Source organism: Manis pentadactyla, chromosome 7, assembly GCF_030020395.1.
Source record: "Manis pentadactyla isolate mManPen7 chromosome 7, mManPen7.hap1, whole genome shotgun sequence".
Lineage (NCBI taxonomy): Eukaryota > Metazoa > Chordata > Mammalia > Pholidota > Manidae > Manis > Manis pentadactyla.
Window position 1 is genome coordinate 31173505 of NC_080025.1, and position 19355 is coordinate 31192859.

At 40.9% G+C, this 19355-nt stretch overlaps 1 protein-coding gene across 1 annotated transcript in view; it reads left to right on the forward strand.

Annotated features, from left to right (window-relative positions):
* KAT6A (lysine acetyltransferase 6A) overlaps nt 1-8390 on the forward strand; it is a 135049-nt gene extending 126659 nt beyond the window's left edge. The window contains exons 16-17 of the mRNA XM_036877444.2: nt 759-1071; nt 3089-8390. Of these exons, the coding sequence (XP_036733339.2) occupies nt 759-1071; nt 3089-5727 (2952 nt within the window). The 3' untranslated portion in view covers nt 5728-8390. The remainder of the gene's footprint in view (nt 1-758; nt 1072-3088) is intronic.
* The last annotated feature ends 10965 nt before the right edge of the window (nt 8391-19355 follow it).

The following is a 19355-nucleotide window of genomic DNA, read 5'->3' on the forward strand; positions in this document are numbered from 1 at the left end:
CAGACTACATTTTACAGCCTTTTCTATACTCACTGGATGTGTGACTTCAAGCAAGGCCTGTAACCTTTCTGGCCTCTCCAGTGAGGGGACTGAATTGGATCATTTCTGGTGCATCATCTTTATTATTTTGTGAAATCTCTTGTGTAGTTTAAGTTATTGGATCATCCCTACTACAGAATTGTACCTAAGAAGCCAAATTCCCGTAACAGATTTTTTTACTCTTGAAATGCTTCACTAACATCAAGTTGATGCCTATCGGCTCCATAGTTTTACATTCTACTCTGCCTCTGTGGGAAGCTCATAAAAACGCCATCCAGCCTTGTGATAGTTCTGCTGATCTTCCTAGTACAGCTGTGAGACATACAAAGTATTTCACTCCTTTTTTGTCTCTTGAGGAAAAGAGAAGTTACAGGACTAGCCTCTGTGGCTTCAGTACCGCAGCAAGGGGCTCCCTCGAGTGTTAAGTTGAACTCAGTGGCTGACGGGGTGGGGGTGGGGGGTTAGGGCGTCTGTTCTGGCAGCCCACCTGCCTGTCCTTTCACGGAGCTGTATTCAGCTCCCAGCAGCTCCGTGCCTGTGGTACCTGATGGATAGCGTTGCACTAGAGCATTTTGAAATAGCACCCAGAATGTCCTTAGGCAAACAGCATTTTCATTTTACATATGCCAGTTCTATTAAGTTTAAAAACTACTCATCATATTGTTAATGGAAGTGAGAGTGTTCATTACTGTAAATAAAATACTTCCTCTTTTAAATAGAAGCCAATTCTTCACCGAAGACGGAGAGTCCGGAAACGCAAACACCACAACAGCAGTGTGGTCACAGAAACCATTTCTGAGACTACAGAGGTATTGGACGAGCCCTTTGAAGACTCTGACTCCGAGAGGCCCATGCCAAGGTTAGAGCCCACGTTTGAGATGGAGGAGGAGGAGGAGGAAGAGGATGACAGCGAGCTCTTCTCTCAAGGGTACTTCCATCGCCTGTCCTCCCAGGATGTCCTCAGGTGTCGGTCCTCTTCACAGAGGCCATCTAGAGATGAAGATGATGATGAAGAGTCAGATGATGCTGATGGTATGTCTTAGAGGACTGTTGCCCTCAGTAGTTTTATTGTCCTATTCAAAGAGCAAAGGTAGGTGGTGTCTGCTCAGCAGAAGGGCTGAGAAACACATACAGCCCACCAGGCAAGGAAAGGTGATCTCTAAATAATAGTCGTATCAAGTATTTTCATCCTCCTTATCTTGTTTAGTTCTCTGTCCTTTTAAAAAAGTGTTTTTTCTAGTTTACCCTTCAACTCAGGACCTATTTTTGCCTCTGCAGAAAATAGCAAACTGTTAGGAAGTTGTTCTTTTTTACGTAATCCTTTCTCAGCCATTATGTGAATCTTTAGTTGATGGACTTAGCATAGGAAGATACTCAACTAACACCTCCGTACTGGGCTGTGCACTCTGTGGGCTTACCTATTTTGCTAACTGTCGTATGTTGAGTGCTTAATTAGGCACTAAATATTTTTAAATGAATAAATGCCAGGAAGATGGTTTTTAAGTAAGATCAGATCCATGTAACTTGGACTTGCTTCAGATATGTTCAGAAACACTTCCTGAATCATCTCTCTAATGTGGCTACTTAACTAGTAGTAAATTTCAAGTAAAAATGGCAGCCGTCCCTCAGGATAGGTGAGATTAAAGGGCATAGCTAAAAATGCAGTGATTTATTTTTAAAATAGCTTGTTGTCATTTTCTCTTTAGATATAAAGAAATGGGGGCTTATATATGAGTTGGGTCACAAATAGTCATAGACATCCTGGTCTCAAGTGTTTGCCAGTGTGTCATGCTGCCCGTGTCTGCAGCTTACGTGGGGGCAAACTGGGCTTTTTTACTTCACTGGGTGAATTAAAGGGAATCCAGCTGTCCACCCTTGGTGGACACATAGCTCTTAGGTATTGAGTTTTTTATTTTCCTTTTAAAAATACGTTCACTCAGTTTCAGATCTGGTAGAGAACTTGAATTTTCTCCAATCTCCTATTTTTATGTGACAGATACTTTTCATATACTGATAAGATGACTGAGTACTTTCTTGTGAATGATTTTTCAGAGTTTTATTATATTTTGAGATGTATAAGTAGGAAACTAAAACTTTATTGTGTCAGTGTGACACTTTAGTGAAATTCTACATTGTAAACTAAAAGAGTATCCACTGTTTGTTCTTGCTGACATGGACCAATTTTCTGTGATGCAGCCATTTCCTGTTTATTTTCAGGTTATTGCTGTTAGCTATATATACCTTTTTAGCTCTCTCCCCAAATCCTGTTCTTGCCTTGGTGCTCTTCCTTTTAAAAATTTATGGGAAATGTGAATTTACTTAATGCCACATGAATCTGTACAACCCAAAATGGTGAAGTATTAAATGATATGCTATGCATATTTTACTACAATTTTTTAAAGAAAAAATCACAGGGAGAATATAATGTTCATATTAAATTTATTTCTAATAAACCTAACTTTTTCTTCAGGTCAGTGTCTAGGGCTAAATGCCTTTCAGCTATTTCCCTACAAACATGACATTGATTGAACATTTATTCATGTAGAATTTCTCGGTCATGGCCTGGAATAATTGACTCATGGTGTTATCTGAGGTAATGATTTTGTGGAAACTTAAAAAAGAAAGACAATATAAATCGCAAACAGAAAAAAAAATGCAAAACAAGAAATGAGCTGATTTGTAACTTACATGGTAAAGACAACTTATTTTAAGTAGTTGTAATGACTTCGTGGTATTTGCATCTTTGTAAAGTTTATCTCCAGTTTATAGATGATGCAAATGAATCTTAAATTTCCAAAGTCATACAGTTGGTGATGTTAAACTGGTTTTAACTAGTGGATGGTAACAGAATGTGGACCAGGATTCTTTGATTGTTCCTTCTATGACACTAATTAGTTTTCTCCTTTAAATTCTTAACTTGAAAATGAAGATAGGAGTTTGTAGTGATTAGTAACAACAGAATTATTTCTGTTGTATATATGGTCTCAGGAAAAAGGCTCTAGAAAATATAAGCTCTCATAACCTATTATTTTCCATCCCTTCTGTACAGATACTCCTATCCTAAAGCCAGTATCTCTCTTGAGAAAATGTGATGTGAAGGATTCTCCACTAGAGCCAGATACTTCCACACCTATGAAAAAGAAAAAGGGGTGGCCCAAAGGCAAGAGCCGCAAACCCATCCACTGGAAGAAAAGACCTGGTCGCAAACCAGGATTCAGGTTGAACCGAGAAATCCTATCTGTGTCTAGTCAAGGATGCATTGTTGAGCCCATTGTCCCCATTCCTAAACCTGGACGTAAACCCAAAATTCAAGAGAATGAAGAAACTATTGAACCAAAAGAAGACTTGACTTTAACTGAAGAGAGAAGGGAAGAGGAAGAGATGCACGTGGACGCTGAAGAGATTGAAGAGGGGGAAGAGGAAGACACAGCCAGCAGTGGGGTGAGAGCAGTGTCTCCCGTGGAGAGCAGTAACAGCCCCGACGTGGGAGCGAGGGAACCCGGGGCGGAGGACGACGACGAGAGGCCCCGGGTCTCGGGAGAGCAGAGGCAGTCCGAGGAAGAGCCGCAGGAGCCGGAAGAGCAGGAGCACGAGGAGGAGGAGGAAGCGGAAGCGGCTGTGGAGACGACCCAGAACGAGGACCGCGATGCAGATGATGAAGATGACGGCCATTTGGAATCCGCAGAGAAAAAAGAGCCAGAGGAGCCGCCCGCTGGGGAAGATGTCAAGGAGGAGCCTGGTGGCCAGGAGTCTTTTTTAGATACTAACATGCAGAGCAGTAGGGAGAATATAAAGGACAAAGACGAGACAGAGCCGGAGTCTGAAGAGGAGCAGACCTCCCATGACACCTCTGTGGTGTCGGAGCCCATGCCGGGGTCCGAGGACGATCACGAAGAAGATTCAAACGCTAAAGAAGAATTAGTTGAGTTAAAAGAGGAGGAAGAGATTCCTCATAGTGAGCTGGACCTGGAAACTGTGCAAGCAGTACAGTCCTTGACTCAAGAAGAAAGTAATGAGCACGAGGGCGCCTACCAGGACTGTGAAGAGACTCTGGCGGCTTGTCAGACCCTGCAGAGTTACACCCAGGCAGAGGAGGACCCTCAGATGTCCATGGTTGAAGACTGCCACGCCTCAGAGCATAACAGCCCCATGTCCTCTGTGCAGTCCCACCCCAGCCAGTCTGTCCGCTCAGTCAGCAGTCCCAGCGTGCCTGCCCTGGAAAGCGGCTACACGCAAATCAGCCCGGAACAGGGGTCCCTGTCCGCCCCGTCTATGCAGAACCTGGAGACCAGCCCCATGATGGATGTGCCTTCCGTGTCCGACCACTCGCAGCAGGTGGTGGACAGCGGCTTCAGTGACCTGGGCAGCATTGAGAGCACCACGGAGAACTACGAGAACCCCAGCAGCTATGACTCCACGATGGGCGGTAGCATCTGTGGGAATAACTCCTCCCAGAGCAGCTGCTCCTACGGGGGGCTGTCGTCCTCCAGCAGCCTCACCCAGAACAGCTGTGTTGTCACCCAGCAGATGGCAAACATGGGCAGCAGCTGCAGCCTGATGCAGCAGAACGGCGTGCAGCCCGCCGCCAACTGCGGCATCAAGTCCCCACAGAGCTGCGTGGTGGAGAGGCCCCCCAGCAACCAGCAGCCGCCGCCGCCACCGCCGCAGCCCCCGCAGCCGCCACCGCCGCCGCCGCCACCGCAGCCCGCACCACAGCCACCACCCCAGCCGCCACCGCCGCCGCAGCCCCCACAGCCGCCGCCGCAGCAACCCCCGCTGTCTCAGTGCAGTATGAACAACAGTTTCACGCCTGCGCCCATGATCATGGAGATCCCGGAGTCCGGAAGCGCTGCCAACATAAGCATCTACGAGAGGATTCCGGGGGACTTCGGGGCGAGCGGCTACTCGCAGCCGTCGGCCACCTTCAGCTTAGCCAAGTTGCAGCAGCTGACCAACACCATTATGGACCCTCATGCCATGCCTTATAGCCATTCCCCTGCCGTGACCTCCTATGCAACCAGTGTTTCTCTGTCTAACACGGGCCTGGCTCAGCTAGCTCCGTCCCATCCCTTAGCTGGGGCCCCTCAAGCACAAGCCACCATGACGCCGCCCCCGAACCTGGCATCCACCACCATGAACCTCACATCGCCTCTGCTGCAGTGCAACATGTCTGCCACCAACATTGGCATTCCTCACACTCAGAGGCTGCAAGGGCAGATGCCAGTCAAGGGGCACATTTCCATCCGCTCCAAATCGGCACCGCTGCCCTCTGCGGCTGCCCACCAGCAGCAGCTGTACGGCCGCAGCCCCTCAGCCGTGGCCATGCAGGCTGGCCCGCGCGCACTCGCTGTTCAGCGTGGCATGAACATGGGGGTCAATTTGATGCCAACCCCCGCTTATAACGTCAATTCCATGAATATGAACACCTTGAACGCCATGAACAGCTATCGAATGACGCAGCCCATGATGAACAGCAGTTACCACAGTAACCCTGCCTACATGAACCAGACAGCACAGTACCCTATGCAGATGCAGATGGGGATGATGGGGAGCCAGGCCTACCCCCAGCAGCCCATGCAGCCAAACCCTCACGGAAACATGATGTACGCAGGCCCCTCGCACCACAGCTACATGAACGCCGCGGGTGTGCCCAAGCAGCCGCTCAACGGCCCGTACATGAGGAGATGAGCAGAGCGGCTTGCACTCGGCCTTCAGTACGTAGGGACAAAGGAGCCTTTTATACTGACAGACCAGAGAAAAATGGACCTTTTTTCCAGTTAAAATATTGCTGTAGATTTAGAGGAATTTTTCTTTGGTTTATTTTTATTTTTTAGAAAACCTGGTCTCTTTTTTTGGGTTCATTTTGTTCTGGGTTTTGGTTTTCTTCATAATCTTGAACATTTTACAATAGAACTCATCTAGAAGTGAATTTGGGGATAGGGGAAACATGCACAAAAATCTTTTCATAATTAAAAAGAGCCTTACTTTCTTTATACACCACATGGACAGAATTTGTGTAAAAGTGACTTATCTTTATTTTTAATTTTAAAATGTGTGTTTCCCCTCACTGTTGCAGCTCCCAATGTTGTCATTTTTAAATGTTATATATACATCTCTAGGGTTAACCGGACCCTTTCCTCCAAACCCAACCTTGCATTTCCTTCTTCATTCCAGCAGGAGGCACTTAGGGGAGACTGGACGGGGACATGGAGAACAACCAAGCTCCTTAAACTTATTATATTGTTAATATTATTATTATTATTATTAATAAAGTGAGGCAGGAAAATGCTCTCCTTTCAAAATCCCCTCCACTCCCTACATACACACACACCTCTTGAAACCTTTCCCCAAGAATGTTTCTTTATAGGTGGACTTCATTGAAATGTTTTTCTTAAATCAAGTGTAATATAATTGTTTTTAAACTATGCCCACTCAGCACTCAGAGACACAAAAACACTGTAAGTCTCAATTAACAGCAGAATCTCAGAGGAAAGCTGTTTGCAATCCTAATCCAGCCTTGAAGGAATAGAGATGGTCAATTAACAATCAAAAGAGGAAATTAACCTCATTTTTTACCACCTGGTGAATTAGCCATACTGCACATATTCCACACAGCCTCTTGTTTTTAGTTTGTACTTTGAGATGCTAAGGGTCTAGATTCTTGAGCCTTTGATTAAACTCAAACATCAGTCCCCGGTGATAAGCCTTTTACATTCTTAGGTGAAGTGTTGGTGGATGACTGTACATTTCAGTGATTTGAAAAATACCTGACAAACCTTTGACACTGTTTATGTTATGTTGGAAGAGATGACGCTGAATGTGTGTCATAAGGGAGATCATGTATGAGTTTTATGGCTACTTAAGTGAAAACATACCTCTGGTTTTTATTTGTCCTTTGAGATCCTGAGTTCATCCCCTGTGAATCAAGAGTGCACCAGCCCCTCGCCTGCGAGTGGCTGAGAGAAGAGGGATAAACCAACCACCAGCATAGTAGGGCAAATCTGGACAGCAGGGTTTTAGCAGGCTCCTATGTTGCTCCCAACTCCCTTCTCTTTTCTCTTGTGCAGCCAGTTTGCTCATTCTCTTCCTATTACTCGCTCCAGGGATAGGTAAAAAAAATTATATATATATATATACACACACATATATATATGTTCCATCATTTGAAGATGGAAACTATTATACCACTCGGTATGTGCAGTCAAATATCCAAAAGGGGGAATGCTTAAACAAATACCTGTAAGCATTAAATTCTCTCCTTCATTTGTACATTTTTATATAGATACATTTTTGAAGTACTAATTAGACATTAAAATTTTCAAACGCACAGGTTTGTTGGTTTTTTTAATACACTTTAATTGACTTTCTCAATTAAATGTGTTAGGTAGAAAAAGGCAGAACCCCACATCTTACCGCTGTCAGTTCTGAGCATGTGCAAGGCTGCGTAGGACCCAGTTTCTCTGTATATACTCTTCCAGTTTCCGGTCACCTATGTAGAAAGTGCACTGTGCTGCCCTCTCCCTACATCTTCAGCTCTGTCATTGCTTCCTGGTTGGGGTGGGGATGGGGTGGGGTTGGGAGGGAGGTATATCGGGAGGAGGGTGGGTCAAGGCAGAAGGAGAAGCTGTTGAAATGAGGGCCGTGAATTCCGTTTCTGTTGGTTTGCGGTTGTGTTTGGTTTTGTTTCTTTATTAAAAAAAAATTTCAATCGGGCAGCTCCCTTTTCCACAAGCCTTTTTGTGACTGTAGAACTATTGTAGAGAAAAATGTTCTTTTCTATATTATAAAAGAAATTATCCAACACAGTAATATTGGTACCTGTCATTTTTTCACTTCTGTTTAAAAAAAAATGTATTTTTAGCAAGATAACTTGGGTAATCTTCTAAAAAAGAAATTTAAAAACTCACTGTTAGTGACTTTGATGCCTTTTAAAATAAGAGCTTTTTCATTTCATTCCATCTTTAAAATTTTTTATCTTTGTTGTAGAATATTAAAAACTATTTTAAGAAAGATAAAAATTCTCTTTAAAGAGATCTCTAGAGTGTGTGAATAGAGCTCCAGATGCCTCTAAAAGCCGCATGTACAAATGAAGCTAAGTCTATTCCTGTCTGTTTATATTTGCTTTTCCTGTTTTGTAGCCTCTTTGTACTTCGTTCCTGGTGACTTGTGGGCTGAGGGGAAGGGGTGCCCAGATGCCTTTGTATTCCTCTGTGTCATGCGCTCCTGGGCCAGTCGGTCTCCCTTCCTCTCCTTGTATGTAATATCACTTTTTTTTCCCCTTTCTAGCAAGTACTTTCAAAAGAACTCTGTACATTTTAACATAAAAAAAAAATAAATTATGTTGAGCCATTTTGGATGTCTGCCTTGCATGTGGAATTTTTCTCCCAAATATTTCCAACTTCCCAATTCTTTTTCTACACACAAAGACTTATAAATATTAGCCTTTTCATGTTCCTGTCTATACAGCGAGTGTAATAAGTTCATGACATTTGCTTTGAAATTCCAGTGTTCGTTCATATTATGTGTTTAAATAATATAGGTGGTGGTTTCATTAGAAAAAATAGGATCATAACCTCACTTTGAATTTTTTAGGGAAATCCATTTGAAAACCTTCTAAAAAGATTGTAATTCACCCAACCAAAGAAAAGAAATACAGTTGGAATAATAGGTAGATCCTAAAATTAGAGCAAAACATTGTTTTTTCTCATTTCAGTGTACCTGATTATTAACCTATGAAGATTTGCCAGGATCAAGGTCCTGGACATTCGTCACCTGTGTTTTTTTTTCCGAGTTACTATGCTTGCCTCTCATTTAGAATTTTGGACATAAGTCAACCTCCAGAAAATGAGATTCACCTTTGGGAAACTGACAGCTTGTTGGGGTAGGGAGGTAAGGCAGGCCCAAGTTCTTAGGGCTCCAGACTTGATCTGTTGCTCTTTCACACTGATTTAAGCATTTAGGGAGTGTGTGTGAATTGTGTCTATAACAGACCATTTGTTGTAAGCCTCATGCTGTATAGTCATGTCATCTCCAGAAAAGAAATGGTTTGTTTCCTTTGATTGCTTGTTTAAGAAACCAAACCTTGATTTGGACCCAAGACTGTTGGTGAAGTCATGTGATTATTAGTGGATTGTCTCGAAAACACTTAACTGCCTTTGCTACTGCAAACTACCTGTTTTAAGTAAATCCAACAAACAGCAACTGATTTTTCTACGAAGATGTGACCAAAGAATGTAGTAGAGACATTTTAGTGTTAACACACCCCACTCCATTCTATTTATATTACATTTAAAATATAAGTTGGATAGTAGAATTCCATTTCTGGCCAGCTCTGACCTGAGTACAGCAGAACGCACTTCTTTATTGCCCACCTTTGGCTTTTTCACTCTGTGTCAGAAAGTAGATGAGGGAGGAAAACGACGAAACGCTTGATTCATGTCTGTATTGCTGGGAGCCCTGATCTGCCAATGTCAGAGTATATTGCTGTGGGTCCAGGACTAGGGCTCCAGGAGCCGCATTCTTATGGGGCCTTTCTGAGCATCTCAGGGAGTGCCTAGCTTCCCTTGTAGCTCGGTGACCCCTGTGCGTTCACTGAGTCAGGCTGACGATTCTTGCTCTTTAGGTGGCAATTACTGTTGTTTGGGGCTGTCTGTATCACAGCCTGGGTAGCGGGTAGTTATTTGTCCTTCTCTTTTCATAATATACAAGGCACAGGTCAGTGGTGCGGACAGTGAGAAAGGCAGAGTTAGAGGACAGACAAAAACTGTCCTTGGTGGAACGGGGAGCAGGATTATAAGGGGGTGTGGGGCAAAGCTCCATACCCTTGCTGTGACCTTGAAGAAACCTAAAAATGCAAGTGACACACTTCTGTAAATGAACTCAGAAGGACAGGTAGGGTAACATTATTATGTTGACAGATGTCTGGAATTCTTGAGCATGGTCTTCCAATTAGAAGCCGGCAATCCCCAGGACAAAACTCAACTCTGGTTAATAAATCTCTGCTGCGGGGCAGGATGGGTTTGTTATGTAAGTTGGTGTGGTTATATAACAGCACAGATCCATGGGTTATCTTCCCAGAGCAACAGCTATAAACTGGGCTTAATTGAGATCCCTTGCTGTATAATAAGGGCTTAAGTACTCGTATACCGATTATACAACACCTCAAAAAGGCGGCAGGTGTAATTTTTGCCTGAAATAAGAAAAGCCTGACATATGATGGGCTTTAGTTTTTTGAGGTCTGTTAAGACACTAGACAAAGATAGGGAATTGTTTTCCTGTGACTTGTGAATAGACTTTTAGAGTGTGAGATGTACATTATTGTGAGCAAGGAAAAAAGATGTTCTAATGTTTAACTCTAGACATTTCCAAAAGCCATGCTTAAGTGACATTCAAGAAAAAGTTCTCTGGGTTGACGTGTTCATTTCTAACCAACCATTTTTAGTTTATAAGAAAAACAAGTGGATGAACTGAGATAAACTAATGGCTTGTGCTTAAAAGTACAGAAGCACAGCGCTGGTGTAGCAAATTCCATGAATATGCATTGGGAGTTGACATCTGGTCAATGCTGGAAGACACAGGCTGTTCAGATCACTTCTCAAGTTATTTAAATTAGCCTTAAAGAGAGTTTTGAGCCCCACAATCTTCTGTTCTTGAAAAATTTTATATTGGTATTGGTATCCTAATTAAAGTATTTTATGGGCAATATAAAGAAAAACTTAACAAAACTTCTTTGCTAGGACTCTGCCCCATGTACAAACAAGTTTAATTGTCTAATTGATTTATTACACAATAAAATTGGTTAATTTAATTTTCTTTCTAAAAGGAGGTTAGAAAAGCAATTGTAGTCGATTCTGTCAAGTTGATCACATTTGATCATAGTTTTCCAGGGAAAATGAAAACAGTTACATTATTGCCTAGGAGACAGGGATGAGGGACCTTTTCAAAATAGAATAACTGAATTTTGAAAACTTTGTCCAGCTCCTGTGTAAGGAAAAGAGCTAGAATTGCCCAATGTGACCTCCCTAAATGATTCTTGATTGAAAGGAAAAATCTGAAAACTGAATAATATGAAACAGCAGGAACAACTTTAGAGGGCCAACGAAGGAATTCTATTGAAGTCACGAAGGAAAACAAAGCAGGAAGGAAGACCTACCCACCTGGCCACCCACAGGCTTTCTGCACTGAGCAGCTTCCCTGGGGCTCCCCGGCCGGGGGCATCTTCACCTGCCGGCCTCCACGTGCAGACTTGGCCCCCAGCTGGCTGCGGCCCACTGCCTGCCTCTGCCTTTTTGGGCGTCACATGACACATGAATGTGCCCAGAGAAGAGGAACTTTGTTCCCTGACATCTTCTTTATGCCTGTTTTTATTGTGAAAACAAAGTACAACTTCCTCGGCACTGCCAACGGATGGGGTAGCCGTCTCCTACCTGGCAGCCCCCTCATGAAGCCTGATAGTCAAAAAGAGGGCCACGAAGTTCATCCGGCACCAGTCAGACCAATAGGTCAAAATTACGCATAACTGGCAGAAACCCAGCGGCAAGACCATAGGGTGCGCAGAAGATTTAAGGCCGGACCCTGATGCCCAGCACTGGTCATGGGGGCATCAAGAACACGGAGCACATGCTGCCCAGTGGCTCCCGGAAGTTCCTGGTCCACGATGCCAAGGAACTTGAAGCGCTGCTGACGTGCTGCAAATCTTCCAGTGCTGAGATCGCTCACAACCTCTCCAGGACTGCAAAGCTGGGAAAGGGCAGCCCAGGGGCCATCATCACCAATCCCAGCGCCAGGCTATGCGGCAAAGAACATGTAGAGACAGCTTGTGTGCACATTGTATTTGTGTTAATAAATCATAAAACTGCCAGAAAATAATAAAGCACATATGGAGTACATAAAACATGTATGGCTTAATGAATCTGTATAAAATGAATACCTCTGTGAAAATAAATAATTCAAAGAAAACACAGCAACTCAGAAATCCTCCACCCAGACTCCGAGGGCCACTTTCTAATCAAAATCTCTTCCAACAGATGGTCATTGCCAGATTTATGTGATAATACTTTAAATTTTTTAAAGTATTTTACCTAATAGGTGTGCATTCTTAAATACCATCATTTCCTTTTTCTGGTTTTGAACCTTTTAGAAAAGGAACCATGCATTTTGCTTCTGGCTGTAACTTCAACTGCACGAGATAATGACAGAGTTTTCAAAAGCAACAGTGCCATCTTTTTATTTTTTGTTCCCATCAGCAGGGTCTGTCATTGCACACATTCTCTTCAACATTTGATATTTTCAATCATTTAGGCTTTTTGTCAAGTCAGTGGATATGTAGTGGTATCTCCTTGGGGTTGTATTTTGCATTTTACTCATTACTGTTGAGGTTGAACACCTTTTATGTGTTTCTTGGCCATTTGAAATTCCTCTTGTGTGAAGTGTCTGTTGACGTCTTTTGCCTATATTACTGTTCTTTTCTTACTGATTTGTAGGAGTACTTCATACATTTGGGACGAGGCTTCTATCAGTTATATATATCACACATATCTTCTCCTGTGACTCACCCTTTCATTTTCTTGGTGGTGCCTTCTGATGCACAGAGTTCTTAATGTTAATGTGATCCAGTTCATAGTATCTTCCTGGACGGCTAGTGCTTTTTCTGCTTGGGTTAAGAAGTCTTTTCCCACCCTGAGATTATAGAAGTATTCTCTGTAGAGTAAGTCCTAACAGCTTCATTGTTTTGCTAGCATAGTTAACTCTTCAATATATCTGGAATTGATTTTTGTTCCTAGCACGAGGTAAGGGAGCACTGGCATGTTCGTCCCTCCTGGGTATACATTTTTAATGTCATTTATCCTTTGACAGCTGCTGAAGTGTCCATATATGCACAGGTCTGTCTCTGGACTGCATGTTCTGGTCCATTGATCTGGATATGTGTCCTGTCTTAATTACTGTAGCTTTATGATAAGTTCTGATATTTAATAAAACAAGTCCCCCTAAGTTGTTCTACTTTCTCAAGAGTGCTTGACCCTTCCAGGCCTTTTGGATGTCCATATACTTTCAGAATTAGCGTATCAGATTCCTGACAAAAAATCCCATTGACATTTTATTGTGATTGCACTGATCTTTAAAATCAATTTGGCAAAAATTGACATCTTAGCAGAATTGACCGTGTCATCCCCTAGTCATTGACCGTGATGCATTTGTTTGACTTTAATTTATATCAAACTTTTTATTGATTTCTACATAGAGGTTCTATGCTTTGTTATTTTATTCTTGGGTATTTAATACTTTTGTAACGATTAAATATTACTTTCTAAAAAATGCATTTTCTGTTTATTTTTGGTATACAGAAATTATCAGTGATTTTTGTAGTTACCTTGTTCAACTCACTTAATATTTCTAATAGTTTACCTACAGATGCTTGGATTATTTACCTACATTGTCATCCCATCTCTAAGAAATGAGAGTTTTATTTCTTCCTTTCCAATTTTTATACCTTTTTTCTTTTTCTGGCCTTCCAGCAGTGGGTTAGACTTACAGCACAGTGTTGAGTAGAAGTAGTAAGAGCAGGCATACCCTAAATCAGATTCTTTCAATTCCTAGTTTTTTATCGTGAATGGAAGTTGGCTTTTATCAAATGCTTTTCTGCACCTATTGAGAATACATACGATTTTTTTCTCTTATAAACTGTCAATATGGCAAAAATGTTGATTTTCTTATGTTAAACTAATGTTTAGAAAAATATGTGGGTAAATCTGGTTATAGACACATGTATGGATATGGATATGATATAAATAAAGATGACAATATCTGATGACTTAGGGGAGGATAAATTGAGTTGAGGTGTTTTAATGTTCTTTCATTGTCTTGACTGATATTAGCCACTGATAAATTAAGGGTGCACGTTTTAATTTCCAGGGGAATCACCGAAAGAATAGAAACAGTATATAACTTCCAAAATAGTATAAGAGGGAAATGGGATGATAAAATATAATAATAAATCCCAGAGAAAAGAACAAAGGAGAGAAAAAACACAGATAGTGGATTAAGTAGAAAACCCAAGACAGATTGAAACCCTGTCTGCAATTAATCATTTCTAAATGGACCAAGTATTCCATTTAAAAGATAAAAATTATTAGGGAAAAGAACTTAAAAATCCTATGATATGCTGTTTAAAAGAGAAACAGCAAAATACAAGGATACCAAACATTTTTAAATAAAAAATAGAAAAAGGTATGTCAGGAAATTACTAACCAAAAGAAAGTACCATAGATATATTAATATGAGACAAAATAGAATCTAAAGCAAAAGGAATTACTAAGATAAAAAGGTTACTTAATAATGGTAAAGTTTTAATTCACCAGTGAGATATAAAAATTTTAAATTGATATACACATCAACATGATTCCAAAATACATGAAGCAAAAAAGGGCATAACTATAAGATATTTTTAAAAATCTACATAGCGAGAGATGTCTTTTAAAATTAATAAACATCTAGTAACCACAATGTTGCTCATGTAATTGCATATTAGTGATACCAAAATAAAAAAATTCAATGAACTTCCTTATTAGAGCAGTTTTAGGTTCATAGAAGCAAATTTGGAATGTACAGGAAGTTCCCATATACTCCCCCACCCCCCCACACACACCTCCCACGCTATTGACATCCCCCACCACAGTGGTTCATTTGTCACCATTGGTGACCCCATACAGACACACCATGATCACCATAGTCCATGGTTTACACCAGGATTCACTCCTGGGGGTGTGCATTCTGTGGATTTTGACAAATACATGATGCCATGTGCCCACCATCGTTGTATCACACAGAGTAGTTTCACTGCCCTAAAAATCCCTGTGCTCTATCCATCCCTCCCTGCCCCATCACCCCTGGCAACCATGGATTTTTTACTGTCTCCATAGTCTTGCCTTTTCCAAATGTCATGTAGTTGGAATCACAGTTTGTAGCCTTTACAGACTGGCTTCTTTCACTTGGTAATAGGCATTTATGTTTTTTCCATGTCTTTTCATAGCTTGAAAATTGATTTCTTAAAATTTATTTTGGTATCATTAATCTACAATTACATGAAAGACATTATGCTTACTAGGCTCCCCCCTTCACCAAGTCCCCCCCACATACCCCTTCACAGTCACTGTCCATCTGTGTAGTAAGATGCTGTAAAATCACTACTTGTCTTCTCTGTGTTGCACAGCCCTCCCTGTGCCCCCACACTCTATACATGCTAATCGTAATGCCCCCTTTCTTCTTCCCCACCCTTATCCCTCCCTTCCCACCCATCCTCCCCAGTCCCTTTCCCTTTGGTAACTGTTAGTCCATTCTTGGGTTCTGTGATTCTGCTGCTGTTTTGTTCCTTCAGTTTTCCTTTGTTCTTATACTCCACATATGAGTGAAATCATTTGGTATTTGTCTTTCTCCACCTGACTTATTTCACTGAGCATAATACCCTATAGCTCCATCCATGTTGTTGCAAATGGTAGGATGTGTTTTTTTCTTATGGTTGAGTAATATTCCATTGTGTATATGTACCACATCTTCTTTATCCATTCATCTACGGATGGACATTTAGGTTGCTTCCATATCTTGGCTATTGTAAATAGTGCTGCGATAAATATAGGGGTGCACTGATCTTTCTCATACTTGATTGCTGCATTATTAGGGTAAATTCCTAGGAGTGCAATTCCTGGGTCAAATGGTATTTCTATTTTGAGCATTTTGAGGAACCTCCATCCTATTTTCCACAATGGTTGAACTAATTTACATTCCCATCAGCAGTGTAGGAGGGTTCCCCTTTCTCCACAACCTCGCCAACATTTGTTGTTGTTTGTCTTTTGGATGGTAGCCATCCTTACTAGTGTGAGGTGATATCTCATTGTGGTTTTAATTTGCATTTCTCTGATGACAAGCGATGTGGAGCATCTTTTCATGTGTCTGTTGGCCATCTGAATTTCTTCTTTAGAGAACTGTCTATTCAGCTCCTCTGCCCATTTTTTAATTGGATTATTTGCTCTTTGTTTGTTGAGGTGTGTGAGCTCTTTATATATTTTGGATGTCAACCCTTTATCGGATCTGTCATTTATGAATATATTCTCCCATAATGTAGGATACCTTTTTGTTCTATTGATGGTGTCCTTTGCTATACAGAAGCTTTTCAGCTTGATATACTCCCACTTGTTCATTTTTGCTTTTGTTTCCCTTGCCCAGGGAGATATGTTCAAGAAGAGGTCACTCATGTTTATGTCTAAGAGATTTTTGCTATGTTTTTTTCTAAGAGTTTTATGGTTTCATGACTTACATTCAAGTCTTTGATCCATTTCAAATTTACTTTTGTTTATGGGGTTAGACAGTGATCCAGTTTCATTCTCCTACATGTAGCTGTCCAGTTTTGCCAGCACCACCTGTTGAAGAGACTGTCATTTCCCCATTGTATGTCCATGGCTCCTTTATTGTATATTAATTGGCCATATATGTTTGGGTTAATGTCTGGAGTCTCTATTCTGTTCCACTGGTCTGTGGCTCTGTTCTTGCACCAGTACCAAATTGTCTTGATTACGTGGCTTTGTAGTAGAGCTTGAAGTTGGGGAGCGAGATCCCCCCCACTTTATTCTTCCTTCTCAGAATTGCTTTGGCTATTTGGGGTCTTTGGCGGTTCCATATGAATTTTTGAACTATTTGTTCCAGTTCATTGAAGAATGCTGTTGGTAATTTGATAGGGATTGCATCGAATCTGTATATTGTTTTGGGCAGGATGGCCATTTTGATGATATTAATTCTTCCTAGCCAGGAGCATGGGATGAGTTTCCACTTGTTAGTGACCTCTTTAATTTCTCTTAAGAGTGCCTTACAGTTTTCAGGGTATAGGTCTTTCACTTCTTTGGTTAGGTTTATTCCTAGGTATTTTATTCTTTTTTATGCTATTGTGAATGGAATTGTTTTCCTGATTTCTCTTTCTATTAGTTCATTGTTAGTGTATAGGAAAGCCACAGATTTCTGTGTGTTAATTTTGTATCCTGCAACTTTGCTGAATTCTGATATTAGTTCTAGTAGTTCTGGAGTGAAGTCTTAAGGGTTTTTTTTATGTACAATATCATGTCATCTGCAAATAGTGACAATTTAACTTCTTCTTTACCAATCTGGATTCCTTGTATGTCTTTGTTTTGTCTGATTGCCGTGGCTAGGACCTCCAGTACTATGTTGAATAACAGTGGAGAGAGTGGGCATCCCTGTCTTGTTCCCGATCTCAGAGGAAAAGCTTTCAGCCTCTCGCTGTTCAGTATGATGTTGGCTGTGGGTTTATCATATATGGCCTTTATTATGTTGAGGTACTTGCCCTCTATACCCATTTTGTTGAGAGTTTTAATCATGAATGGAAGTTGAATTTTGTTGAATGCTTTTTCAGCATCTATGGAGATGATCATGTGGTTTTTATCTTTATTTCTGTTGATGTGGTGGATGATGTTGATGGATTTTTGCATGTTGTACCATCCTTGCATCCCTGGGATGAATCCCACTTGGTCATGGTGTATGATCCTTTTGATGTTTTTTGAATTTGGTTTGCTAATATTTTGTTGAGTATTTTTGCATCTACATTCATCAGGGATATTGATCTGTAGTTTTCTTTTTTGGTGGGGTCTTTGCCTGGTTTTGGTATTAGGGTGATGTCAGCTTCATAGAATGAGTGTGGGAGTATTCCCTCCTCTTCTATTTTTTGGAAAACTTTAAGGAGAATTGGTATTATGTCTTCTCTGTATGTCTGATAAAACTCCGAGGTAAATCCATCTGGCCCGGGGGTTTTGTTCTTTGGTAGTTTTTTGATTACCAGTTCAATTTCATTGCTGGTAATTGGTCTGTTTAGATTTTCTGTTTCTTTCTGGGTCAGTCTTGGAAGGTTGTATTTTTCTAGGAAGTTGTCCATTTCTCCTAGGTTTCCCAGCTTGTTAGCATATAGGTTTTCATAGTATTCTCTAATAATTCTTTGTATTTCTGTGGGGTCCGTTGTGATGTTTCCTTTCTCATTTCTGATTCTGTTGATGTGTGTTGGTTCTCTTTTTCTCTTAATAAGTCTGTCTAGAGGTTTATCTATTTTGTTTATTCTCTCGAAGAACCAGCTCTTGGTTTCATTGATTTTTTCTATTGTTTTATTCTTCTCAATTTTATTTATTTCTTCTCTGATCTTTATTATGTCCCTCCTTCTGCTGACCTTAGGCCTCATTTGTTCTTTTTCCAATTTTGATAATTGTGACATTAGACTATCATTTGGGATTGTTCTTCCTTCTTTAAATATGCTTGGATTTCTATATACTTTCCTCTTAAGACTGCTTTCACTGCGTCCCACAGTAGTTGGGGCTTTGTGTTGTTGTCATTTGTTTCCATATATTGCTGGATCTCCATTTTAATTTGGTTGTTGATCCATTGATTATTTAGGAGCATGTTGTTAAGCCTCCATGTGTTTGTGAGCCTTTCTGCCTTCTTTGTACAATGTATTTCTAGTTTTATAGCTTTGTGGTCTGAAAAGTTGTTTGGTAGGATTTCAACCTTTTGGAATTTACTGAGGCTCTTTTGGTGGGCTAGTATGTGGTCTATTCTGGAGAATGTTTCATGTGCACTTGAGAAGAATGTGTATCCTGTTGCTTTTGGATGTAGAGTTCTGTAGATGTCTATTAGGTCCATCTGTTCTAGTGTGTTGTTCAGTGCCTCTGTGTCCTTACTTATTTTCTGTCTGGTGGATCTGTCCTTTGGAGTGAGTGGTGTGTTGAAGTCTCCCAAAATGAATGCATTGCATTCTATTTCCTCCTTTAATTCTGTTAGTATTTGTTTCACATATGTTGGTGCTCCTGTATTGGGTGCATATATATTTATAATGGTTATATCCTCTTGTTGGACTGAGGCCTTTATCATTATGTAATGTCTTTCTTTATCTCTTGTTACTTTCTTTGTTTTGAAGTCTATTTTGTCTGATACTAGTATTGCAACACCTGCTTTTTTCTCCGTGTTGTTTGCATGAAATATCTTTTTCCATCCCTTGACTTTTAATCTGTGCACGTCTCTGGGTTTGAGGTGAGTTTCTTGTAAGCAGCATATAGATGGGTCTTGCTTTTTTATCCATTCTATTACTCTGTGTCTTTTGATTGGTGCATTCAGTCCATTTACATTTATGCTGATAATTGAAAGATATGTACTTATTGCCATTGCAGGCTTTAAGTTTGTGGTTACCAAAGTTCAAGGTTAGCTTCTTTACTATCTTACTGTCTAACTTAACTTGCTTATTGAGCTATTATGAACACTGTCTGATGATTCTTTAT